Consider the following 25340-nt stretch of genomic DNA (forward strand, 5'->3'; position numbering starts at 1 on the left):
TACAGGAAGTATTCTGTCCCTTTAATAGCTTTGTTTTGGGGGTGACTCCCCTCCCCTCGTGGGGAGGCTTGGGAAAGGCAGGCGCAGTCCTCGATGGGGAGTCTCAGAGACCATGGGGGACACCATCCACTGTAAGATGACACGGGTAGAGGACGTTAGTTATGGCAAGATAGGATGGACCTTGCAGGGGGCGTGCAAGGGGCGGGTAGGGGGCGGATGGGTGTGGGCCAGGCGGGGCTCTACCACAGGGAGGCTGCAAAGGGGGGAGTCGGAATGTACCAGGTTGAGAAGCTGGGGGAAATGGCCAGGTTGCCTGGCACTGGGCTGAACCATAGCGGGGCAGCAGGAGGGTGGAATAGGGACATCCAGTTTCAGCATTAGGCTGAACTACGTGAAGGTATTCATGGCGAGATCTGGGCTGTACCATGTTGTGAAGCCAGTGAGGTGGACTAGATCACGGGACTGAACCAGGAGGGGGAAGCAGGGGGAGAAGGGAAGTGTACCACGTTTTTTGTTTTTTTTTTTTTTCTTTTCAGTAAGGGACGTGCCAGATTATGGAACAGTATAGGGTTGTACCACATGAAAACAGGGGAAAGGATCTGGGCTGTACCATTTCGGAAAGCCCTAGTTACAAGAATCATGGGCCAGTACAGGATCGTACCACAAGGAAACCAGGGGGCTCCGGTTATACACCGAGTTGCAAGTTGCAAGCAGTGAAGAATAGCAAATCACGGACCTGCAATGGTCTGTGACAGGAAGGTGGGCTGTACCACTTTGACACAAAGGGAGAAAGAGCGAGGGAGAGTTCAGGAGGCTGGGTCACACAGAAGCAGCAAGGGAGGGGTTGGACTGCATCATATTGAAACATCAAGGGGAGACACATAGGTGGGTTAGACCAAGACGTGGAAGGGGTTGCAGACTGCATCATACCATGCAGGCGGTAGTTGGGGCCTCGGCAGCGCCTCTCGGGGTGCCGGGGGTCCCTGTTGCCCCTCAAGGCCCTGTGGGCCAAGGGCTGCAGGGGCCGGCCGTTACCGCTGAGGCTCTGGAAGATCTGGGACGGAGGATTCTGGCTCAGAAGTCTCAGGGAATGCATCTGCCACGGAAGCGGGGTGGGAAAACTGAGAGTGAGTAACGAACGGCTCTAGAGGCAGCGGGCAGGAAGCCCCGCCCCTGGGGGCGGGTGGGCGGAGTCTTGATCAACTCCGCCCCCTACAGCCCCAGGGTGGTAGGACCCTCGAATTCCCTCCAGTTCCCTGTCAAGCGAGGGTAGAAAGGTAGGTGAGGCTAGGGGACACCCAGGCCAAGGAACGGGTTGGGGGGTGGCAGGGGGGGGGAATGGGCTGACAGGGTCACCTGGAGGGAGGTGATATTGAGGGCCCTGTCAATGAGGATCCAGGTAACAGTCTCCGAGCAGGGTGGGGTGCTGAGAGAGCCCTGATAGGTGATGAAGCCAAAGGACTCGGGGAACAGGAGCTCCAGGCTCAGGTCTTGAAGAAAGTAGGCATCATCTGCAGGAATATCAGGTCAGAGTGAAGAGGGGTGCCCCTGCTGAACTCCCCTATGTGCATAAGCCATCCCCCATCCACCCCCTGCACCCTCCCGGTGCCCAGGGACTTACTCTTATAGGAGATGCGGGTGATGGTGTCACGGTTAAGGAGGCGGCTGAGGAACGGGTTTGAGCTACCAGCCACCTGTGTGGAGGTATGCAGTGAGGAGAGAGGAACCCAGAAATCCAAGCGTCCCCAAGCCCTTCCTCCCCTAGGACCCCAGAGACTGGGCTTCCTAGTTCCCTCTTCTCAGATCCCAGGTCCAGACCTTCCCTCCCTCCCTGGGCTCACATTGACAAAGAGGCTGAGAATGGCCAGGCCATTGGGGCCCCTGGTGGCGGCACTGAGGTTCCCATAGAGTTCTTGGTTGAAGTGGATGAGTTGCACCTAGGAGGGAAGCACAGAGAGTGGGGTCCTCCGGAAGAAGGGGAGCGCAGAGTGGGCAATGGGAGCAACTTTGGGGTTCCAAGTCAGGTTAAGGATTAGTGCTCACGAGGTGGGTGGGGGGGGAGGCAGGCTGTGGATTCTATGGAGAAAGATGGGATGAGGCATGAAAAGGAGGGTGACTATGGCTGATTCATGCTGATGTTCCACAGAAAACAACCAAATTCTGTAAAGCAATTATCCTTAATTAAAAAATAAATAAAATTTTAAAGGAAAAAAAAAAGAGGAGGGTGAGGTGGTTGGAGGGCTTCCCAGGTGGCGCTAGTGGTGAAGAATCCACCTGCCAATGAAGGAGATGTGGGTTTGATCCCTGAGTCGGAAGATCCCCTGGAAGAGGAAATGGCACCCCCCCCTCCGGTATTCTTGCAGGGAGGATCCCTTGGACAGAGGAGCCTGGTGGGCTACTGTTCATTGGGTTGCAAAGAGTCAGACATGATTGAGCATCTGAGCATGCATGCAGGAGGTGGGAGGAATTTGGTTGACTTAGAGTGAAGGCCGAGGGTCAGAGGTCAGCGGCCATCACCTCAGCAGAGAAACCCTGATGGTTGATCTGGTGTTCAGAGCCAGCTCCGTCACGTGCTCCAAATAGCAGCCGCAGTTCACTGAGTCGGTGGCTATAAAGGAGGGGCCCCCCAGACACATTAACCACAGGCCGGGGCGCAGGCAGGAAGGAGACATGGCGACCGGTGTTGTACAGAGTTCCACGGAGCTGTAGGGGAGGTAGAGGCAGTCATGGGAATGCAGAGAAATCTTTTCCCGACTGTTTTCCATTCATACATTTCCCACAGCCAATATCCATTTAATCATTCAGCACAGTTTGAACATTGGAAAAGACCCTGACGCTGGGAAAGATTGAAGGCAGGAGGAGAAGGGGACGACAGAGGATGAGATGGGTGGATGGCATCACCGACTCAATGGACATGAGTTTGGGTAAACTCCGGGAGCTGGTGATGGACAGGGAGGCCTGGTGTGCTGCAGTCCATGGGGTCACAAGAGTCTGACATGACTGAGCAACTGAACTGAACTGAATGGTTTGAACACTAATGTCTTTCCAGGGTCTGGGCTGATCCTTGGTAGGTGCTCAATAGTGGTGAATTTAATTAACAAGTATTTATTGAGCTGCTACTATGTGTCATGGATGCTAGGGAGAGAGCCATGAGCAAGTAGACAAAAACTCTGGGGCTCGTGGAGCTTCTGTTCAAATGAAGGAGAAACAATAAATACTGAATCATCTAAGTAAATGCTTAATTAATTACATCCTATGCCCACACCGAGGAGCACTGGGAGTTCTAATAAATGGAAAACCCAGGGAATTCTCTGGCAGTCCAGTGGTTAGGACTCCTGTGCTCCCACTGCAGGGGCCTGGGTGTCAATCCCACGTTGAGGAACTAAGAAGTTGCAAGCAGCATGCCAAAAAAAAAAAAAAAAAAAACCCAGAGAATGGAGTAGGGGTGGGGTGTCAGGAATGGCTTCCAAGAAGAAGTGACATTTGAATGGTGACCTGAAGGATAAGGAGGGGTTATTTGAAAGGAGCAAGGAGAAGGGTATTCCAGAAGGGGGAACATTCTGTGCAAAGGCCCTGAGGTGGCCTATTTCAGTAACAGTGAAGAAGCCTGGGACCAGAGCCCAGTAAGCAAAGGAGAGTGTGGTGATGGGAGCCGGGTGGTGCAGAGCCTTGTGGGCAATGATGGGTATTTTGTGTTTTTATTTAAATAATTGAATAGATATAACACATTTGGCACAGTACCAGGCACATGCTAAGTGCTGTGTAAGTGTATGCTGTCATTACTTATCCTAACAGAAAGATTTTGAGTAGGAGAGAGTGGTATGATCCAGTTTGTGTTTTTAAACATCTCTCTATCTATGGGATGGAGAATGGGTTGCAGGAGGCAGAGAAGCAGGCCAGCAAAGATGATATAGCATCAGTCCCAATGCAAGATGATAGTGAGGCCAGTGGAGGGACAAGAAATGAAATGCTATTTAGCAGGAAAACTAGAAAGGGAACGGATGGAAACGGAAGTGAGGGAGGAAATGGGATGGGGAATCTCAGACTTTTGGCTGGGTGACTGGACAGTGCCAAAGAAATAATATTGCAAAGCGGGCAAGAGGGTGGATTCTGGAACCACGCTGCCGAGGTCTGAATCCCAGCCCTGGCACTCTCTGGCTGTGTGACCTCAGGTAAGTAACTTAACCTCTCTGTGCCTCAGTTTCTGCATCCATAAAATGAGGATAATAATAGCACCTATTTCATGGTGCTGTGAAGATTAGAGGATTCATCAAGTTTGAAAACAGTGCCTGGCCCAGGAGACGATCTGTTTTACCATTGCTTCTAAGAGAGGGGAAGACTAGGAGCCATGTCTGCGGAGGGAAGATTTGGTGATCATTTGCGAGTGTAAGTAGCCTCCTCTCCACGGAGTAGACTTCCTCCCCCAAGGCTAGCCTCCCAACTCAAAGCTCCACCCCCGATGCCCACTCAGGCCCCGCCCCAGTGGATTCGGTAACCCCTCCCACCAGGCTCCCTACCTTCTCTCCCCCGGTGCTGAGTCTCAGAGGGGGCAGAAAGGGGTCATAGAGGACCCTCTTCAGCTCCACATCCACGGGGCTCTGACGCTTCCCCACGGCACAGAGACTCCAGGCTGCGTTCACCAGGCCCCAGAAGGGAGGTCCTGGGGGCCGAGGTGGGGTAGGGAGAAAAGGAAGTCAGAAATAAGGACTGGACCCCTAGACTGGGACCCGCTACGAAGGCTGTCGTCTGGATTCCTGGATCCCAGGAGAGGAAGGGCTGGGAATCTGGACTCCTGGCTCTGAGGGAAGCGGGGGCTGGGATCCAGAATCCTGGGGTCCTAGAAGAATCTTGGAGGCGTTTCTTAAGGACCCCCTCCCCCTTACCGCCCTAACACCTCTAAGTCTCTTTGATCAAACCTATCTTAAATTGTCATTGAGGGAAGAAACTACAACTCCCAGCAGGCCCCGGGACTGCCAAACAGCCCATTCACTGCCTGCCTGCCCCAGAGGTCATGGGAGTTGTAGTTCTTTCAGTTTCCTTGTCCCACAGCCGGATAATGAATGAAGTAGGAAGAAGGAGTTGCAAGAGAGGGCAGGAGGAGGCGGGGGAACGGGGCCACTGAACCTCTGGTTCTCAGCAAGAGCCAGGACCTACCTGCCTCTTTCCCAGGAAACACACACACACTCTTCCACCCCCACACTCTCTTACCTTCCAGTCACTCCCACTCACTACTTGAAATGCGCATGTATAATGTCCCATGCTGAGCCACTCGGGTTCAGAAACTGGGCCTCCTGAGGGAGGAGGAAGGGGCTGGGACTCTCGGGTCTGGGGCGTGGGGAGGGCGGGCGGGAAGGAGAGGACTTCTGGATCTCAGGAAGAAAGCGCCCGGCAGCCCAGACTCCAGAGTCCCCGCCCCGGCTGCACCTGGCACGAAGTTTCCCTGGAGATTATCCTTGTAGCTCCACCAGTCCTCTGGGTCAGGTGCGGGTCCGATGTGAGCTGGGGAGAGAGCAGCCTGCACCCCTCTCCTTGGCGCCCCACCCCACCCCTCCCTCAGGGGCTCCTGCCCCAACCCCCAGGCCTTACCTGCCGCTCCCAGTGCGGCCCAGAGTACCAACACCCGAGGGGCGCTCAGACGAGGTGCAGCCCCCATCCCCAAGAGGCCTCGGGGTGACCCCTTCCCAATGTCCCGGCCGGCCCTCTCTCAGCTTCTCCCCCTCTTTGTGGAACCCTAACCCCTCCCAGGACTTCCAGCCTTCCGCTCCTCCCTGCGGGGAGTCCCAGTTCCCCAGTTACCGAGGCAGCGGGGATCTGGGACCCCCACCCCTCCCCTCTCTCCTCCTCTCCCTCGCTTTGCCTCCCCTTTCTTTTCCCGAACCCTCCAGGCTCGCTCTGCCTCCCGATCTTCCTACTCCTCTCTCTGCCTTCTGCTTCTCCCTCGGGTTCCCTCTGGGTTCCTGATGCACACTCCCCTTCTTCGCTCCCTTTTCATTAAAAGCTCTTCCAAGCCCCCTAACTCCATCCCTCCATCCTGCTTCCTTCACCTCCTCCTCCCTCCCTTTCTTCTCGGTCCCTGCCTCTCCCTTCTCCCTTCTCCCCTTCTTCTCCTCCTCACTCTCTCCCTCTCAGCCTCCAGCTCCTCTCTCCCTCCCCACCTCCTCCTCTCCTGCCTCTTCTGTTTCTCTGTCTCTCTCCTCCCTTCCTCCCTCCTGCCCCTCCCTCTCTTCTCTCTCTTGCAGTTATTTAATTTTTCTGTCGTTGTTTGGGGGTGGGGGTGGGGGCTCTCACAGCAGAGAACCCTCCTCTTCGGGCCGGTGTGGATGGAGTAGGGGCGCCCAAGGGGCAGGATGGAGGGGTCATTGGGGGGCTGATCCCCAGCTCCCAGATGCACTGGGGCCTTGGGGGTGGGGGTGGCCCGGACACCTGGGGCCCTAGAGCTGGCAGTTTCCATCCTCCGCAGAAGAGGGAAGGGGGGGGCGCTTAAGGTGGAGCTGGGAGAGTCCTCGAGGTCTCTGCGCCCAGAGCCGCTGGCCCCAGAGGATCAGGGGTTCCCCAAGCTCACGGGGACCCAGGTTGGAGCCTGCATCACTGCCTGCAGCCCCCTGCCCGGTGCATCACTCGGGCCTCCGCCAGGGGCTCCCTTAACTCGGCTAGGGCATCCCCTGGGAGACTTGAGTGCGGTGTGGGCGGCTGACCAGGAGAGGGAGGCAGAGACTTGGAGAGAGAGGCAGGCAGGAGGTGGAGCCGGGAAGGCAGAGAAGAGAGAGCAGAGGTGAGGGCAGGGAACTGTGGAGGCTGGGGAAGGGAAGGCGAGCCTGAGATCAGTACGGAGAGACAGGGCGGAGGGAGATGCAGGGTAGAGAAGAGAGGATAGGGTGGGGCGGCTGCGGGTTTGGGCAGGGGGAGATGGCTGCAGGAGAGACAGACAGACTTCCATACCTTGAATGAAAGGAGAAGGCAGAGAGAGAGAGATCCACCGCCCCCCCCCCCCACCCGCCTGGCCCCGCAAATGACTGGGGGAGAAAAAAAACAAAATGAGACAGATACAGATGGAGGCAGAGAAAGAGATACACAGAGAGAAAGACATAGACACACAAACTTAGAGATAGACACAGAGATCCACAGAGAGAGAGAGTGCGGGCACGTGCCTCAAACAGCAGGTTCGAGATGGGAGAGCAAGACGCCAGGCCAGAGGTGTGCAGGGAGAGACAGAAACAGAAGACGAGATCTGAGGACAGACATAGAAACACACGCCTGGAGAAAGCAGCAGAGAGAGGCGAGGACAGAGAGGAAGAGGCAGACACCCATGCACACCTGTAAAGAGAGACCCTCATGAAGAGGAAGAGGTATCAACAGAGACAGAGACCCAGGTAGGGGGAGAGAGACCCAGAAACAGATCAACTGATAGGAAGGATAAGACTTAAGAGGGTTGAAAAAGACAGAGGCATTCATAGACAGAGAACTGGAAATGGACATGCAAAGACTGTGTTGGAGAAAGACAGACATGCCTGGGAGAGCTGGAAGTGAAGAGAGACACCGAGAAAACACAAGAAAGGAATGTGTATTCATGATCTGCTGTCTCATGACAAGTTACCCTGAAACTCTGTGGCCTAGAGCTACACATATTTATTGTCTCACAGTTTCTGAGGGGTGGGAACTGTGGAGCAGTTTAGTTGGGTGGATCTGGCTCTGATAACAACAGAGAATTCAGTCTCTCATGAAGGGGCAATAGGCTATGGGCCAGGGCTGCAGTCATCTGGACTCTTGACCGGGGCTGGAAGAATACCTTTAAACTCACCTACACGGCCCTTGGCAAGAGGCCTCAGCTGCTCAACGTTAGGGTTCACAAGGGTCTCATGTGGGTGAAAGTTGCTCAGTCATGTCCGACTCTTTTCGACCCCATGGACTGTAGAGCCCATGGAATTCTCCAGGCCAGAGTACTGGAGTGGGTAGCTGTTCCCTTCTCCAGGGGATCTTCCCAACCCAGGGATCAAACCCAGGTTTCCCGTATTGCAGGCGGATTCTTTACCCACAAGGGAAGCCCCATATATATAGCGTATAGTTAAAATATGGCCCTTTGTGGTGACCTGACAAACAAGAGATGAAGTCACAGTGGCAATATTTTAATTATACGCTATGAGCCCCTTGTGAACCCTAACACTCACCACATGAGCCTCTCCATAGGACTGCTTGGGTCACAACACGGCTACTGGCTCCCCTTCAGAGCGAGTGACTGGAGAGACAGCAGAGTCTTATGTAACCTATGTCCAAAATCACACACCATCACTTTTCTTTGTGTATTGGCCATGCTACTTACCTGCAGGATCCCAGTTCCCTGACCAGGTACTGAACCCAGGCCCCAGCAGTGAAAGGGCTGAGTCCTAACCACTGGACCACCAGGGAATTCCTAGCACCATCACGTCTTTATTCTATTCATTGGAAGTGAAAGTCGCTTAGTCGTGTCTGACTCTTTGCGATCCCATGAACTGTACAGTCCATGGAATTCTCCAGGCCAGAATGCTGGAGTGGGTAGCTGTTCCCTTCTCCAGGGGATCTTCCCAACCCAGGAATCGAACTCATCTCCTGCATTGCAGGTGGATTCTTTACTGCCTGAGCCACTAGGGAAGCTGTGGATGTGTATTCATTGGCGGTGAGCTGCTCAGTCTAGCCCACGGTCAAAGGGAAAGGGATTGATGCTTTTTTTTTTTCCTCCTAAAATGTTATTTATTTTGGCTGCGTTGGGTCCTCAACAAAGACCCATTGCAGCCAAAATAAATAAAACCTTAGGAAAACAAAAACAAAGAGAAAGAGATTGAGCTCCTCCTCTTGAACAGAGGGATATCAAAGAATGTGGGCTTCTTTCAAAACCATCACAGAGGGACTTCCCTAGCAGTCCAGTGGTTAAGACTGCGCTTCCACTGCAGGAGCTGTGGGTTTGATCCCTGATTGGGGAACTAAGATCCTGCATGCCACATGACGTGGCCCCCCAAAATAAAAAATAGAGTAATATAAACTCATCATAATAAGGAGAGGAAGAGAGACAGCAAGGGAGAGAGATAGACTTTCAATGACTCTCAAGGCTTAGATGTTGGTGAGGCACTTATTCAGAAAGGCAGGAATGTGTTGAGAGGGGGAAGACAGAGGCAAGATAAAGGAAACCAAAACAGTAGTAGCAGTAATAATGATGATAATAATAATAATAATTACAGTGACAGCAGCTAGCAGGTAAAGCACCTGCTAAATACCAGGCAAAGTTCTGAGCACTTTCTAAGGACTCACTCATGTAATCACACAGTCTCTTTATGAAAAGGAGGAAGTTATTATCCCATATGACAGATGAGGAAACCAAGCCTCAAGGGGCATAAGTGACTTGCCCCAAATGACACAGGCAGGAAACAAAGAAGGATGGGGAAATTATGACAGAGACATATGTGCAGAGACATGGGGAAAAGGCAGGAAGAGACTGGCAGAAGAACCCAGCTCTGATGGGAAAAATCCATCAGCAAGAAATGGCAGCCACTCTGACTGAGGGTTTCCTAGACACTGGAGCTGGACCATGCACTCTTTAGGTTTTGTTAACCCTCAAAGTTGCCCCTTCAGGTGGGAGTTGGTATTAGCCCCATTATACAGATAGAACCCCTGAGGCTCAGAGAGGAAAGTGACTCACCTAAGATGTTGTGGGTTGACTGGTGCCCCCCATCCGCCCCAAAAGAGACACATCTCCCTGAAACCTGTAAATAGGACCTTATTTGGAAAAAGGGTCTTTGCAGTTGTAACTAAAATGGTGATCTTGAGATCAGATCCCATATTATCTGGGTGAACCCTAAATCCAATTACATATGTTCTTTTAAAATAAAGACATAGATAAGCAACAGGGCTCTACTGTATAGGACAGGGAACTATATTCAATACATATATATATTTTTTTCTTGGTTGGGCTGCAAGGCATGTAGGATCCCAGTTCCCGGACTAGGGACTGAACCCATGTCATTTGCATTGGAAGTGCAGAGTCTTAACCACTGGACCACCAGGGAAGTCCCTATTCAATATCTTCTAATAAACTATAATGGAAAAGAATCGGGAAGATGTATATACACACACACACACATACACACACACACACACACACACACATATATATATAGTTGTTGTTTAGTTGCTCAGTCATGTCTGACTCTTTGCCATACCATGGACTGCAGCACACCAGGCTTCCCTGTCCGTCATTATCTGCCAGAGTTTGCTTAAACTCGTGTCCTTTCCATGAGTTGATGATACCATCCAACTATCATCTCACCCTCTATCACCCCCCTTTTCCTGCCCTCAAAACAAAATCATTTTGTACACACTTGAAACCAGCACAATATTGTTAATAAACTACACTTCAATTTCAAAAGAAGGAGAAAAGAAAGGCAGAGGGGGATTTTAGACAGAGGAGATAGTATTGTGAAGACAGAGGCAGAGGGGACGTCCCTGGCGGTCCAGTGGCTGAGACTAAGACTCTGAACTCCCAACGCATGCATGTAGATCCGGAACCAAGAGTTTGCATGTCGCAACTAAGACCTGGCACAGTCAAATTAATTAATTAATTAGACAAAGAAAAGAAATGGCTAAGAGAATTTTTTTCTTGTATGGGGGTAAGAGGAAGTCTTCCCAGTGTAGGTGACATTTTTCTGGCCCTCTTTCTGTCCCTAAAAGCCCAGCCCTGGCACTTTTCCCACCCGGATCCTCTCTCCAACCCCTCCCCCACCCCAGTCTCCCTGAGCCTCCAGTCTACCCTCTAGGGATCCCAGAGGAGTCTTCTATGTCCAGAGGTGACCTTGCCTCTCCTCAAGTCACAGTCATCCCTTATCTCCCCAGCACCCCTGGACAAATTCCCCGACTCTCTGCCTTTCTAGTCATGACCAATTCCTTCCTCTGTCCTTCAAAACCTACCTCTGATGTTACTTCCTCTGAGAACCCAACTTGCAGTCTGGGTTCAAGGCCTTCTCTGGGCTTACCCAGTGAACCCAGCCACCTCTACAATTGTCCATATCATGTCTGTTGCTCATGCAGGGCTGACCCCACCCCTCCTCTGCTCATAAATCTCCCACCGCTCTCCAGTGCCCCTGGGGGAAAAACTCAGGCCCTCAGTCTGGTCTTAGAGGCCCCATATGTCCTGGTTACTGCCTATTCCAGCCTCAGATCTCTTCTCTGACCATACAGGGCCCTCTGGCTTCTGGACATTTGCACCAACTGTGACTTCCTGAAAGTGTGAAAGTGTAGCTGCTCAGTCATGTCTGATCCTTTGCAACCCCATGGACTATAGCCCGCCAGGCTCCTCTGTCCATGGAGAAAGCAAGGAATGCAGGTTCCACTGAGATTTGAACCCAGATTGCTGGATTCAGAGCCCAGAGGGCTAGCCATTACAACTGTAACTTCTAACTTGGCCTTTCTTTCTATCTCCTCTGCTGGGCAAACTCATCCTCAGCTCACACGCATTTTAGGAGTCTGCTCTTCCAGGAAGCCAACAACGATGCTGTGGAAGGCAGGGGCCTCTTCTGAGTTCTGGAAGCCACCTGTGCTGCCCTCATTATAGCAACAAGACAGACTGGGCTCAGCGCCCAGAGGCGGGAGGGAATGGCCAGGCCGGAGGTGCGGCCCAGATGTGGATTTCACGCCTATTCGTCTTGGGTGCTGGGAACAAAGTTTGGGTCATAAGGAACATATGGGGCTCGCCCTGTTCCTCACTTTCATCTCCTACCTCCCCGGCCCCTGGGTGGGAGGCAGCCGGGACGGGACTCTGAGCCTGGGTGGTTCCCACAGCCCTTCCTGCCCCCGCTCTCAACTCCCACTCCCCAGGGGAGCCCAGCAAAAATCTTCCTGACCTGTGATCTCACCTTCTGGGTTCACCTCTCCTGGGGAATGTCTGGCCACCAGGTGTTTAAATCATGAAAACAAACTCCAAAAGCTCTTACTCTGTGCAGACACTATTTTAAGCTCATTGCATACACATCGCTTTAAAAATTAAGTATTTATTTATTTATTTGGTGGCGCCAGGTCTTAGTTGCAGCACTTGAGCGCTTCGATCTTGGTTGTGGCATGAGAGATCTTTAGTTGTGGCATGTGGGATCTAGTTCCCTGACCAGGGGTCAAACCCAGGCCACCTGCATTGGGAACTTGGAGTCTTAGCCAATGGACCACCAGGGAAGTCCCTAGATGTTCACACATGCTCAGTCACTTCATTCATGTCTGACTCTTTGTGACTCCATGGACTGTAGCCTGTCAGGCTCCTCTGTCCACAGAATTCTCCAGGCAAGAATGCTGGAGTGGGTTGCCATTTCCTCCTCCAGAGGATCTTCCCAACCCAGGGATCGAACCCACATCTCCTGTGTCTCCTGTATTACAGTCAGATTCTTAACCACTGAGCCACTGGGGTAGCCCTTACAGACACATGTCAATTCATTTAATCCTCATAATATGCCCTGTGGGTTATTTCCTATCATCATCATCATCATCACCACTCCCATTTTACAGATGGGAAAACTTAGGGGACAGAGAGGGATTTGAACCCAGGCAGTCTGGCTCCAGAGTCCATGAGTTTCATGAAAATCACCTCTAGAGCAATGCCATCTAATAGAAGTTTCTGTGATAGTGGACATGTTCCTTATCTACGCTGTTTGATATGTTAGCCACCAACTACCCATATGGCAGTGGCTACTGATTGGGTAGCTCAGAGAACTAAGTCTGAATACTGGCTACTTGCTGTGTGATGGTTGTTAAGATTCCCAGCCTCCTCTCATTCAGTTTCTTTATAGAAGAGGTGGTTAAGGATTCCAGCCAAACCCAAACACATGTGGGTTTCAGTCCTTGCCCGCATTTCAAGGTGGTCTCTCTGAGAGCCTCAATTTCTTCAGAAAAGGATGGAAAGAGCAAGATCAGGCATCCAGCGATTCCTGAAACAGAGAACTCTTCTTAGAAAACCCCTTGACATGCTAAGTTGCTCAGTCGCATCTGACTCTTTGCAACCCTACAGACTGCAGACTGCCAGGCTCCTCTGTCTGTGTGGTTCTCCAAGCAAGAACTGGAGTGGGTGGCCATGCCTCCTCCAGGGAATCTTCCCAAACCAGGAACTGAATCCTCGTCTCTTATGTCTTCTGCATTGGTAGGTGGGATCTTTACCACTAGTGCCACCTGTGTAGCCCTATAAAACCCCTGAAAGATGCCTAACTCTTGCTTCAGATATGCCCACAGCCAGAGCCCTATTGGAGGCCAAAGGCAAGCCTCCCCTTATACAGGATTGTATTGGTAGCTTGGGGGTCAAACAGTCACCTCCTGCAGGCTATTTTCTGCCTTTTTCAGCTTCCTTAGGGGCATACTCAGAACAGGGGCGGGAGAGCCAGACTCAGAACAGGGGCGGGAGAGCCTGTTCTCTCTGCCTAGCACCCAATGACATCATGGTGCAGCCAGACTCCTCATTGGCTCAGGCCTGCTTTTTCTCTCAGGGAAAGAAGAGGTTGCTCTCTAGGCCCCAATGAACCTTAAGTCATATCTGTTTGTCTGAGATTCCCTCAAAGTACCCACTGTCTCTCCTACAAAGGTCACTTAAATTTGAAATTTTGCTCTTCATTGTGGGTTCAAAGGCCAAGGTGACCTGAAAAATCATAAGTCCCATGACCTTCCATTCCATAGTACTTACTACTCTCCTGCCTTTTTTAACCCCACCCCTCTGGCCTGTTGGGGCTTCCCTGGTGGCTCAGACCAGTAAAGAATCTTCCTGCAATGCAGGAGGCCCAGGTTTCCCTGGGTGGGAAAGATCCCCTGGAGAAGGGAATGGCTACCCATTCCAGTATTCTTGTCTGGAGAATCCCGTGGACAGAGGAGCCTGGCAAGCTACAATATATAGGATCACAAAAAGTCAGCATGACTGAGCAACAAACACTCTGGTCTGTAGGTACCCAACTGCTGGGTGGAATACAATTCTGCTTAGTAGCAAATGAAATCAGACTGCTCTGTGGCTCCCAATTGGCTATTCTCTCAGGAAAGGGGTTAGCCTTTGGTTCAAGACCGGGTGGACCCAACAGAACCCTCTTCAGATAGTCACTCAAAATTCTATTATTTTCTAAGACCATCCTGGGGCCATTAGGAATCGAGTGTTTCTTAACTTGGAACTTTCTAGAAACGCGACACTGCTGTGCTTTCCTCAGGTGTGTTTCCCGCCTTTTCTAGCCACCCTCCCTTCCACTGGCTTTAGCCAATGGTTAAGCAACACAACTCTGACTAGCCTCTGTAGCCATGATTGGTTCCAAGACTTTCCTCATGGCCTTCTTCACTTTACCCTCCTAGACTGTCCAGCACAGATCAGGGATCTGGAGCCGAGATTCCTCAAGAGTTGAGACTTTATTGAGGGGACTTGCTCCATAAGGCAAAGGTCAAGTGTCCGAGCCAGAGAGCAGGAGTTCTAACGCCTTTAGTTAGGGCCTTTCCGACTCCTGGGTGCTGGCGCATGCCAGTGACGTATGGCGCTCCTTGGCATCTGATTGGCTCGCTGAGGGACGCCTCAGCGTCGAGGTAAAAGACTCCTCCCCTGATTGCTTCTAGCTCCTTCGATGGCATTCGATGGCATTCGAGGTCGAGGGGCTTCGGCTCTAGAGCCTGGGTTCGGGGCTCGGGGTCGAAGGCAGCAGGGTGCGGCACCCCCCGGCACGCTCTTCCTGCTGCAGCCGCCTCAGCGGCCGGGCCCAGCGTGGCCTCCAGGGCAGCGCGAGGCCTTGGCGGTCGAGGACGAGGCGTGTAGGATCTGGGCCGCCAGCCGTGCTGCCCAGCAGCAGGTAGTGGTTGGCGAGGCGCAGGCGCAAGCATCCGCACGTCAGATCGGCACGGGGCACCCAAGCGACCTGGCTGCCACGGCGCACGGGCCTCGCTCGCTGCTTGTACACAGCCAGCACACTCACGGCCAGCCGCTGCCATGTCGTGTCTGCGGCCTCGGATGCCAGCACCTGCGCGTGGAGCACTGCGGGAAGGGGAGAGGTCAGGCCTAGGCTGCGGGATAGCCTGAGGGCTCCGTGAGGTTAGTCTTGGTGGGGAAGGGCCTGGGACGCAAGGGTGGGCTTCCAGAATCGCATCAGGAAGAACAGAAACCTTGACGCTTTGAGGGTGAGAGGCCCTGTGCTGTGAAGAGTGAGGTCTTTCTGAGGACACGGGTCAAAGCAAGGAGGGCGGGGCGTTTGCAGTGTGAGGTTGGGTCCCAGGATTGTGATTGTGAAGGGGAGGGGTGGGTGGGCGATCCCTCTGGAGTGGAGGTCAGGCTGGGCCAGGAACCCAGGTGCCCACCAGGAAATATGCAAGCACTACCAGGGATGCTTTTGAGATCATATTAGAAACAGCAGGTATGGGAATGACTTAAAGGTTAGAGGTCTCCCGGGACCCTGCAGTGGGTGGGGCTGGAACAAGGCAGAAAAGGCAGGTCCAGGTCTCTAATGCCAGAGAGTCAGAAAGTATTAGGAGCACACAGAGCCCTTGGAAAACAGAGAGATTGCCCTAGGAGGGATCTGCATCTAGGATGGATTTGAGGGCCAGAAGGAGGTCAGTCCTTGGAAGCCCAGGGTTGAGGTCTTACTAGTGGTGATTCAGGGAAGTGTCCCCTCTAAGGGGTAGAAATGAGATCTGTTGGCAGCAGCCCTCTGGTGGGCAAGCTGAGCCTATGGGCTAGAAGATCCCGGTGGGAGGTGGGGGGAGAAGCCTCCACATTTGGAGTTCAAGGATACTAGTGACCAGATGGTGAGCCTCAGGGAGGGGAGGTCTGGGATCCTGTACCATTGAGGGGAGTAACTGGGGCTGGGCTGAACTCAAGTGTCCAAGAGAGTTGAGGTCATAGGCCCTGGACTCAGGGGGCTGGTGTAGACTGGCGGATTAGGAAACTCTGGGGGAGTCTGTGGGAATGGGGCTACAGCCCTGAAGGAGGGCAGAGGACCTGAGACAGACAAGACAGCCCAAGGGTCCCCTCCATTCAACCAGTTTGCCTTTCTCCTTCCATCCTCAGGAGGCCACCTCCCCCACTCGGGGACGTCAGGCTGAAGGAGATTGTGAAACTCTGCAAGACCAAGAACGTGGGGAGAGAGGAGACCTAGGAAGGTAGGGAGTAACCCTCCCTACTCCCCCTTCTGCCCATTGTCTGCTGTCCCATTAGGTTGTAGATCAGGACAGGCCCTTTAGAGTTCAGCACGCCTTCCCTTTTAAGATGAGGAAAGTGAAGGCCAGAGAAGAGAGTGGCTTGGAGGCAGATCAGAGCTCCTGTGTGCCCGCTGGCCCTTGTTCTCCCCGGTACTCACCGTAGTCCTGCTGGCAGTACCTCCGAAGGCTCATGTGTATCCTGGTGTCCGAGGTATTGCAATAGTTTTGACACTGAGGGTCTGGGGAGGGTCAGGCTCCTGAGGCCTGGACTACAGCATTCTGCCCCTGCCCATCCCCCACAATCCATCTTAATGGACAGCTGGGGTGCCTGAACCCTTGGGACTGCGCTCAGTGGACCACCCCTGGATCCCTGCCTGGTGGCCCAATCACCCCATCCCCGCTCCTTCTTGCTACCAGGAATTTGTAGGCCAGCCTGTCTTACCCGAGCTGTAAGCATGAGGGGTTGTAGCAAGGGTGGTTGTCGCCTCTGGGATTCCTGTGAGAGAGCAGAGAGGTAGGGCCTCTTAGCACCTCCCACCAGTACCCCGCTACCCCCAAAGAAATCCATACCCTGTAAAGTCTGTTCCCTGAGGCCCAAGAGCGGAAGCACACTTTGCCTTTCTCCCCCAGGACCTGGAGTTCTGGTCCCTCGCCACTTTCTGGACTCAGGAATCCCAGTCTTAAGACCTCTCTCAGACCCGGGAATCCAGGCTCTTAGCCTCTTCCTCCACAGGGTGAGACTGGACTTCAGTCTTCGCCTCCCCAAGGCCGCAGAGTCCGGCTTCCAGTCTCTAGCTTCTGTCTCCCAGGGACCCAGTCCTCACCCCTCTTGCCCCCTGGAGGTCTGGCTATCTCCTTCCCACCCAACTTGGGACTCGGGGCCCCGCCCCCAGGACTCACGCTGGCAGGGCATCCTGGGAGAGCGGCTCTGCTGGTAGCCAGGACCACAGCGGTTGCAGGTCAGGCCAGTGACCCCTAACTTGCAGGAGCACTGCCCACTGGTCTGGTTGCAGGTACCGCCTGTCGCCCCAATAGGATGGCACTGGCAGGCTGCGTGAGGAGAGGAGCTGGGGAGGTGGGGTGCGGGCTCCCAGCCTCTTCCTCCCCAAGATTGGGGAGGCTGGAATTCCCTGCCCCCTCTGCCCTCAGGCCCCATAGATCCGGCCCTCAGCCCCTCCTCCCTCAGACCTGCCTGCCGCCTTTCCCTCCAGGCGGGGCTTCAGGCTGCACTCACGCCTGCAGGCCTTGCGGCTGTTGATGGGCTGGCCAGGGTCCCTCCAGAACCCTGGCTGGCAGTAATGGCAGTGCCGGCCGGCTGTGTGGTGGCGGCACCGCTCACACACGCCCCCGCTCCGGCCGCCCGACAGCCTGAACAGCTCAGAGTTGAACCTGCAGCGTCGCGCGTGCTGGTTGCAGGAGCAGGCTGGGAACAAGATGGAGTGAGGGCGCCTCAGGCAGCCATTCCATTCCCCTTTCCCAGCTTTCCCCCCACCGCCCTCAGGAGAGAGACTGCCTGGGGTTCCCCGGGTGACTGTGGTCCCCGAAGCCCTTCATTCTCATCTTTAAAACGGGCGGTGCTCTGGACTGGAGCTGGGTGAGCCCGAGGGGACTGATGAACACGTAGGGTGTAGAGAGTGGCAACTCTGGGTGTGGGCTACAGAGTCAGGCCCTCGCTTGGAAGTGTCTCACTCTTTCCGTGGGCAAGTGACGCTTCCTTTCTGCAGCTCAGACTCCTTTGCTATAAGATGACATTTATAGTATCTACTTCCTTGCAGGAGGACCACCTACCATGTACATTTTGCTGGGGAGCATCGATCAGATTTCAAAGGCAGTGACTCTCAAACCTTACCACTTATTCGAGTTACTGGGGAAACATTTAAAAAGAGCAACACAGGACCTCTGTGCTAGGTCCTGTATTGGGCTGCATCCTAAGGACTTTATGTTTATCCGTGATTTGAATTTCCACTGCAGCCTGTAGAGGAAGGCCTGTTGTTTTCCTCACTTTACAGACGAGAAAATGGAGACACAGAGGGGTTTGGTCACTAGTTGGGGGGGGGGGGGGTCACACAGCCAGGAAGCCGACGAGCTGGGACTTGAACCCAAGCAGTCTGGCAGGCTTCTGAGGCCATGTGCCCATCTGCTGCCCTAGAACATCTAGTGTGAGCACGTTCGGGACAAGCTAGGACCCTTGGGATCATCCTCCTGAGCTCACGGTCCAGCCTGGCCACCTGCTGACTGCGTGTCCTTGGCACACAGAACTCCCCAGCTCTAGCCTCAGTCTCCTCATCTGTAAAATGGGCCAGATGCAATCACTGCCCGGCACATAGTAGGTGCTGGATAAAAATGTGTCTAATGAATAAAAGCTTCCCCCACCGTGGTTGATTTGATGAGTCCAAAAACATCCATCTGCCCTGTGTTTCCGCAGCCTCTCACTAAGTACCACCTGAGCGCCTGTGCCAAGCCAACCTCCAGGCGGGGGCTCAGAAAGTGTCCTCCACATCACCGTCACTGTGATCAGGTGTTACCAAGAGGCTAGAGCTCCCGGGTGGGCATGGAAGCAGCAGAGGTGGCAGGGGAGAGCCAGGGGAGCCAAGAGAGGTGCTGCCAGAGGACAGTGTGGGGAGAAGCAAGGGGCAGGCAGCTCTGGGGTAGGAGAGAGCCTCCTGCCCTCAGGGACACGGCCCGGCTGCTGGACCACGGGCCCAGCTCCGGGTCAGGGCAGGTCAGGGCGGGCCCAGGACTCACGCAGGCAAGGGTGAGGGTGCCGAGGCGTGGCAGGCCGCCAGGGCCAGTCGCGGTGGGACGGCCGGCAGCTCTCACAGCCTGGGCCGGTGGTGTGGTGGCGGCAGCGACAGCGGGGCGGCCGGTCGCGGGCAGCGCAGCGGGCCGCGTGGCCGTGGCACTGGCAGCGGCCTCTCACGCCTGCGGCTGCCAGCCCCCCGCGGCCCCCGAGCTCCAGGCGGAGGTGACTGGCCACCACGCTGGCCTTCGGGCCCGCTGGGACCCGGAAAGTCACCCTCTCGGGCCCTCCCAACGCCCCTGGCCAGGCGGGCCTGCGCCACAGTGACCTCCAGGGCCCTCCGGTGGCCCAGGCAGCAGACAGGACCAGGGCTGGGGGTCCTGGGGTGCAAAAGCGCAGGCTGACGGACGACAGGAGGAAAGGGCCCCCCAGGCCCAGGGTCAGACTGCCATTGCAGGGGGCCCGTGGGCCGAGATCCACGCTTGGGGAGGGGCCACAGGCCTGGGGACAGGAGGCGGCCATGCCAGCCAGCTGGGTCACGGGTGGAAGGCAGAAGCGGGGGCGGCCCCCGGGGTGGTAACACGGGTCCGCGCTGGCCTGGCTTAGGAGGAGCCAGAGGGCAAAGGTCACGGGCATGGTTCCAGCAGAGGCAAGTACCTGCGGAGGAGAGGAGTGGCCGGGCTGGGGGCCTCAGGCTGCCCCCCGAGGTCAGCCTTCACCCCGCTCTCCAGGCTCCCTGAGGAACCCTGGCATTCCACCCCCAGCCCTGCCCCAGACCTCTCCCGGCTGCTTCTGAGCGAGGAAAATAGTTCCATCTGGGGAGAATTACTGTTTACATAAGCCAAAGGGGAAAGAACGCAAGCAAAATCGAGAATTTTGCCTGAACTAATCCGTAGCTTAACACCCCGGCGCTATCAGTCAGTGTCGAGGGGCAGGGGGCCCTGGGGAGAGGGCGGGGAGTGGGGACAGATGGGGAAACTTCGAGCAAGGATAAGGGGGAGAAGAGGGGAGCAAGGCAGGGCAGACGGAGTTACAGACAGATGAACACTCGGTGACAAAGCAACAGAGACAGGGACAGATATGGGCGCAGACAGATAGATGGAGGGAGAGGGGGCAAGGCAAGCGTAGGGCAAGGGCCAGGCAGGGAGAGGAACCAGGAGGGGCGAGGAGGACGCAAGGGGAGACCACGAGGCCCAGAAAGATGGCGGCTGGGAAACCGGAGTCCACAGGGTGTCAGGGGAGCGGGTGCCTGGGAGCCTGGGGACCGGGACCTCGGAGACACCTGCAGAGCTGGAGGAGAGCGGGCAGTGCAGCAGGCCTGACCTGGGGGGAGAGCAAGGGTGCTGGGCCTGGGGATCAGAAGCAGGAGGCAGCTCAACGGGGATCGGGGATCCGAGGGGAGGCCTCTTTCCCACATGGGGCCCTAACCTCGTTCTCCACACCCAGGGCACGGAGGGGGATTACCACCAAACACCCAGGCCTCCCTGCCACCCACCCCCAGCCTCCACCCACCCTTAACCCTTTCTCACCCAGACGCAGAACCCAGAGGACCGGCCGAGGGACCCCGGTGGGGGCGCCTGGGGCCTGGAAGCCTGGGCTGGGAGGCTGGTGTGGAATGCCTGTGGGGCTGAGAAGGTCAAGCCCTTGTGTCCCGATTGGGATGGGAGGGCCCCGTGTGCTCGCATTTCTGAGGACTTCCTGATAATCTCAGCCCACCTGGCTCCCACTGCCATCCTAGGCCTCAGGGTCCAGGAATCAGAGCCCCCACATTCCCCGCTGGCTGTAAAGTCCCCAGAGCAGAAGGGGGAACAGACGTTGGGGGTGGCGAGTGCCAAGGGAGGAGAGAGAGGGGCCGGACAGGGCAGGGCTAGAGGCCAGGGCTACCGCAGGGGCCGGAAGTCCAGGCTTGGGAAGGCACGACCGGGGAAGGACTTGGTGCTGGAATGCTCCCCTCCCTGTCCAGGGCTGGCAGCCCCCACTGGAGAGCTCCCTCAGGTCTGGGGGTCTTGCACCCCTTCTGGGCCCCACTGTCCAGGCCCCTGGGTCAGTCTGGACCTGGGTGTGGGCCCCCACTGGGAGTCTGAGGCACCAGTGGGTGCAGTGGGGTCACATCCCTCCCCAGCCTGATTTCACTGCCCCCAGGGTCCCCACTGCAGACGCTCTGCGCGCAGGCTGCCTGCCCTGCCCCAGATGACTGCCATGGCCTCCACCCCTCCCGAGGAGGAGCCTGGCGCCATTTTGAGCTCTGGCGCGGGGCATTTGCCCTGGTCCTCTGGCACCTGCCTTGTTAAGGCACTCACCCCATCTCCCACCTTTCCTCTCTCGCCTGGGTGGTTCAAGGGGCACTGCTTTCTGGCCTTAGTACACCAGGCAAACGGGTTGAGTCCCCCGGTGTTCCTGGGGGAATGAGAAGCCAGCCCCTGCCAATGGGGAGCCCAGATGTCCGGCCCCTGGTCCCTGCCCCTTGTGGGAACTGTAGCCCACCCTGACCACCCCCACCCCCCATTCACGGAGCAGAGACTAGCTGTGTTCCCACCAGATCCAGAGTCAGGCCCCTCGCCTGGGCAGTGTGGGGGTCCCTCTGGGACCCAGGCTCCTCTTGCCTGATTTCTTTGGCACCCACCTGACCCTTCACCCCGCCGTCGTCCAAACCTGTGCCCTGGAAGAGGTTGTCCTCTGCTGCTAGCTGCTCACGTGTTCTTCTCTCCCGCAGGAGCTTGGCGGCCAGCGTGGGCTCCGGGGAGTGAGTGCGGAGTGGCTGTTCTCAGGCCCCGGGCTAGTGGGGGTTCTGGGCGGGAGCTCAAAGCAGAGCCTAAGAATCCAACACCACCCCCACCACCCCCACCCCTGCCAGTCCCCTCGCTAAGGCAGCCACGCTCTCCCCACAGGGACCCCTGGCAGCCACGCCACCCAGGACGATGTGGGACGTGAGAGCCGTTGCCCCGCAGCGGCCCGCAGCTGGACATCCCCGAGCAGGCTGGCCCAGAAAGCTCAAGACAGGTAGGAGGGGACAGCGGCCAGATGGCCTTCCCGGGTCTGGGGTCCGCGCTCCACTCACACCCAGCCCCTGCCCCACCGCTCCTAAGGGCGGGCAGGCTGGGGCTCAGCCCCGCCACGTGGTGGTGGCTGCGATCAGGAAGGGGCAGACCTGCTGGGGGAGGGGGCGGTGTCAGGGCCGCTCACACCGAGGTGGGACCGCACGCCGGCCCCTCCTGCCCTCTGGAACCTTCTGCCAGCTGTGGGTTAACTGAGCATGAAGGTCAGGCACTTTCAAGTCCTAGAAGTCAGTACCCTTTGAAGGGTCACACCAGCCACCTGGAAACCCAAAGACTTGGGCCGCTTTCTGAGTTGGTGGGGTGGGGGTGGGGGAGAAATGAATGCCGGGGACCTCGGTGGTTCTAGCCGCTGGAGGGAGAAATCAGGGACCCCCCAGGGGTTCAGAGCTCAAAGCGGCTTTCCCCAGGACCAGGTCACTATGAGGCCTCAAGACTTCGGGGGTGAGAATTCCATACAAATGTTGCCCTCAGCTGTATTACATACCTGAGTGGTTTTGATGAGAAGGGTAACATTTTTTATCACTTCCCACTGGGAAAGGCGTGGATCTCGGGACCTTGGGGCACCGTATTCACTACTGCGGCCTTGAGCACGCTGACTGCGGCACAGCGTCGGCCCATGCGGTTTGGGGACCCACTGCTCGGGCAGGAGGGCACCGCTGAGGCAGTCTGTGCTTCTGGCTCTGGGTGACCCGCACAGTGGCGGAGGCAGAATGGGAACATAGGATTTAAATGTAAGCTGTGAGGAGGGGTTAGCTGCCAGAAAAAGAGACACCCCCAGATCTGGGGGGACACATGGGATCTGGGGCAGGCGGCATGAGGGGCAGGCTGACTCGTGCAGAAATTAGAAGTTTCTTAAGCTAACGTTCCCTGGAGGAAAGCTTGCTTTCTCACTTTTGCTTTTAATAACCTGAACTTCCTGAGGTGATGATCATCTCCAAAGGAGCCAATGAAAAATCCGCTGCCAATGCAGGAGATGCAGGTTCAATCCCTGGGTTGGGAAGATCCCCTGGAGAAGGAAATGGCAGCCCACTCCAGTATTTTTGCCTGGGAAATCCCACGGACAGAGGAGCCTGGGGGGCTATAGTCCATGCGGTCACAAAGAGTCAGAAACGACTTAGCAACTCAGCAACAACTGCATTGAGAGTGTCATCTGAGTATCCCCTTCTAACTCAAGACAGTAATCAGGATCCCAGATTCCTGAACCACACTGGTTCCAAATCCAGGCTTCACCGCTTTCCTAGCTGTGTGACCCAAAGCAAGTTTCTTAACCTCTCTGTGCCGTAGTTTCCTTTCCTGTTAAATCAGCATAAAAATGTACCTTCCTCATGGGAGATCATGAGGACCAAATGAGTGAAGATAAGCCTGCAGTCTAATATCTGAAACTCTGTGCACCAGACATGCTGCAGAAACTATTTTGACAGCACCATGGGCTGTGCAGATTATATATTATACACCCCTCAGTGGGGCCTGGGCAGCATCCCATCAGTTCAGTGCAGTTGCTCAGTCGTGTCCGACTCTTTGTGACCCCATGGACTGCAGCACGCCAGGCCTCCCTGTCCATCACCAACTCCTAGAGTTTACTCAAACTCATGTCCATTGAATCGGTGATGCCATCCAACCATCTCATCCTCTGTCGTCCTCTTCTCCTCCTGCCCTCAATCTTTCCCAGCATCAGGGTCTTTTCCAATGACTCAGTTCTTTGCATCAAGTGGCCAAAATATTGGAGTTTCAGCTTTAACATCAGTCCTTCCAATGAATATTCAGCACTGATTTCTTTTAGGATGGACTCGTTGGATCTCCTAGCAGTTCAAGGGACTCTCAAGAGTCTTCTCCAACACCACAGTTCAAAAGCGTCAATTCTTTGACACTCAGCTTTCTTTATAGTCCAACTCTCACATCCATACATGACTTCTGGAAAAAACCATAGCCTTGATTAGATGGACCTTGGTTGACAAAGTAATGTCTCTGCTTTTTAATAGGCTGTCTAGGTTGGTCATAACTTTTCTTCCAGGGAGCAAGCGTCTTTTAATTTCATGGCTGCAGTCACCATCTGCAGTGATTTTGGGCCCCCCCCCCAAATAAAGTCTGTCACTGCTTCCCCATCTATTTGCCATGAAGTGATGGGACCAGATGCCATGATCTTAGTTTTCTGAATGTTGAGCTTTAAACCAACTATTTCACTCTCCTCTTTCACTAAGAGGCTCTCTAGTTCTTCTTTGCTTTCTGCCATAAGGGTGGTGTCATCTGCATATCTGAGGTTATTGATATTTCTCCCAGCAATCTTGATTCCAGCTTGTGCTTCATCCAGCCCAGCATTTCTCATGATGTACTCTGCATATAAATTAAATAAGCAGGGTGACAATATACAGTCTTGACGTACTCCTTTTCCTATTTGGAACCAGTCTGTTGTTCCATGTCCAGTTCTAACTGTTGCTTCCTGACCTGCATACAGATTTCTCAAGAGGCAGGTCAGGTGGTCTGGTATTCCCATCACTTTCAGAATTTTCCACAGTTTATTGTGATCCACACAGTCAAAGGCTTTGGCATAGTCAATAAAGCAGAAATAGATGTTTTTTTCTGGAACTCTCTTGCTTTTTTGATGATTCAGCGGTTGTTGGCAATTTGATCTCTGGTTCTTCTGCCTTTTCTAAAACCAGCTTGAACATCTGGAATTTCACAGTTCACATTTTGTTGAAGCCTGGCTTGGAGAATTTTGAGCATTATTTTACTAGCATGTAAGATGAGTGCAATTGTGTGGTAGTTTGAGCATTCTTTAGCATTGCCTTTCCTTGGGATTGGAATGAAAACTGACCTTTTCCAGTCCTGTGGCCACTGCTGAGTTTTCCAAAATTGCTGGCATATTGAGTGCAGCACTTTCACAGCATCATCTTTCAGGATTTGAAACAGCTCAACTGGAATTCCATCACCTCCACTAGTTTTGTTTGTAGTGATACTTTCCAAGGCCCACTTGACTTCACATTCCAGGATGTCTGGCTCTAGGTGAGTGATCACACCATCATGATTATCTGGGTCCTGAAGATCTTTTTTGTACAGTTCTTCTGTGTATTCTTGCCACCTCTTCTTAATATCTTCTGCTTCTGTTAGGTCCATACCATTTATGTCCTTTATCGAGCCCATCTTTGCATGAAATGTTCCCTTGGTATCTAATTTTCTTGAAGGTGATGTCCATGTATAGTGTCATCTCTTGTGTTGTTGGAAGGGGGTGTTTGCTCTGACCAGTGCGTTCTCTTGGCAGAACTCTATTAACCTTTGCCCTGCTTCATTCTGTACTCCAAGGCCAAATTTGCCTGTTACTCCAGGTGTTTCTTGACTTCCCATTCTATTGTTTTCCTCTGTTTCTTTGCATTGATCACTGAGGAAGGCTTTCTTATCTC

General features: G+C 54.5%; 3 protein-coding genes across 7 annotated transcripts in view; 1 reads left to right on the forward strand and 2 right to left on the reverse strand.

Moving 5' to 3' along the window:
• CA11 (carbonic anhydrase 11) lies at positions 1–6195 on the reverse strand. Of its 3 annotated transcripts, none has more exons than XM_069551145.1 (10): positions 6156–6195; positions 5587–5768; positions 5425–5499; positions 4518–4660; positions 2518–2703; positions 1842–1937; positions 1622–1694; positions 1357–1511; positions 931–1096; positions 1–129 (listed from the first exon to the last, which is right to left on the reverse strand). In XM_069551145.1, exons 2-10 carry the CDS (start codon positions 5651–5653, stop codon positions 104–106), a joined length of 987 nt encoding a protein of 328 aa, XP_069407246.1. In that variant the 5' UTR covers positions 5654–5768; positions 6156–6195; the 3' UTR covers positions 1–103. The 3 variants fall into 3 exon arrangements, with proteins under 3 accessions (XP_069407246.1, XP_069407247.1, XP_069407249.1); XM_069551146.1 differs by lacking the exon at positions 6156–6195 and adding an exon at positions 6116–6151; XM_069551148.1 differs by lacking the exon at positions 2518–2703.
• The window catches only part of LOC138419035 (galactoside 2-alpha-L-fucosyltransferase SEC1), a 27614-nt gene continuing 6475 nt past the window's right edge, over positions 4202–25340 (forward strand). Inside the window, exons 1-3 of one of the 2 annotated variants that reach the window (XM_069551131.1) lie at positions 4202–4386; positions 16019–16110; positions 21778–21889. In XM_069551131.1, coding sequence (XP_069407232.1) covers positions 21808–21889 — 82 coding nt within the window. In that variant the 5' untranslated portion in view covers positions 4202–4386; positions 16019–16110; positions 21778–21807. The remainder of the gene's footprint in view (positions 4387–16018; positions 16111–21777; positions 21890–25340) is intronic. The other variant, XM_069551132.1, reaches the window with a different exon arrangement.
• Positions 14358–20722, reverse strand: NTN5 (netrin 5). Of its 2 annotated transcripts, XM_069551126.1 has the most exons (8): positions 20606–20722; positions 20419–20516; positions 18895–19546; positions 17384–17572; positions 17050–17199; positions 16592–16645; positions 16308–16388; positions 14358–14989 (listed from the first exon to the last, which is right to left on the reverse strand). In XM_069551126.1, the coding sequence occupies exons 3-8, from the start codon at positions 19523–19525 to the stop codon at positions 14625–14627; spliced, it is 1470 nt and encodes a 489-aa protein (XP_069407227.1). In that variant the 5' UTR covers positions 19526–19546; positions 20419–20516; positions 20606–20722; the 3' UTR covers positions 14358–14624. The 2 variants fall into 2 exon arrangements, with proteins under 2 accessions (XP_069407227.1, XP_069407226.1); XM_069551125.1 differs by having other exon boundaries at positions 20419–20697.

The sequence above is a fragment of the Ovis canadensis genome, chromosome 14, assembly GCF_042477335.2.
Source record: "Ovis canadensis isolate MfBH-ARS-UI-01 breed Bighorn chromosome 14, ARS-UI_OviCan_v2, whole genome shotgun sequence".
Taxonomy (NCBI): Eukaryota; Metazoa; Chordata; class Mammalia; order Artiodactyla; family Bovidae; genus Ovis; species Ovis canadensis.

What these genes read in the sequence shown, in the direction of transcription:
- CA11 (XM_069551145.1), bottom strand. Translation starts at nt 5,653, where the DNA reads ATGGGGGCTGCACCTCGTCTGAGCGCCCCTCGGGTGTTGGTACTCTGG. An exon ending in TTCTCAGCCTCTTTGTCAAT is followed by an intron (nt 1,695 to 1,841) that starts GTGAGCCCAGGG and finishes ACCTCCACACAG; the next exon opens with GTGGCTGGTAGCTCAAACCC. An exon ending in TCAATATCACCTCCCTCCAG is followed by an intron (nt 1,097 to 1,356) that starts GTGACCCTGTCA and finishes CTTCCGTGGCAG; the next exon opens with ATGCATTCCCTGAGACTTCT.
- NTN5 (XM_069551125.1), bottom strand. Translation starts at nt 20,622, where the DNA reads ATGGCAGTGGGAGCCAGGTGGGCTGAGATTATCAGGAAGTCCTCAGAA. An exon ending in CCTCTGGGTTCTGCGTCTGG is followed by an intron (nt 19,547 to 20,418) that starts GTGAGAAAGGGT and finishes TCTCCTCCGCAG; the next exon opens with GTACTTGCCTCTGCTGGAAC. An exon ending in CAGCCGCAAGGCCTGCAGGC is followed by an intron (nt 17,200 to 17,383) that starts GTGAGTGCAGCC and finishes CTCCTCACGCAG; the next exon opens with CCTGCCAGTGCCATCCTATT.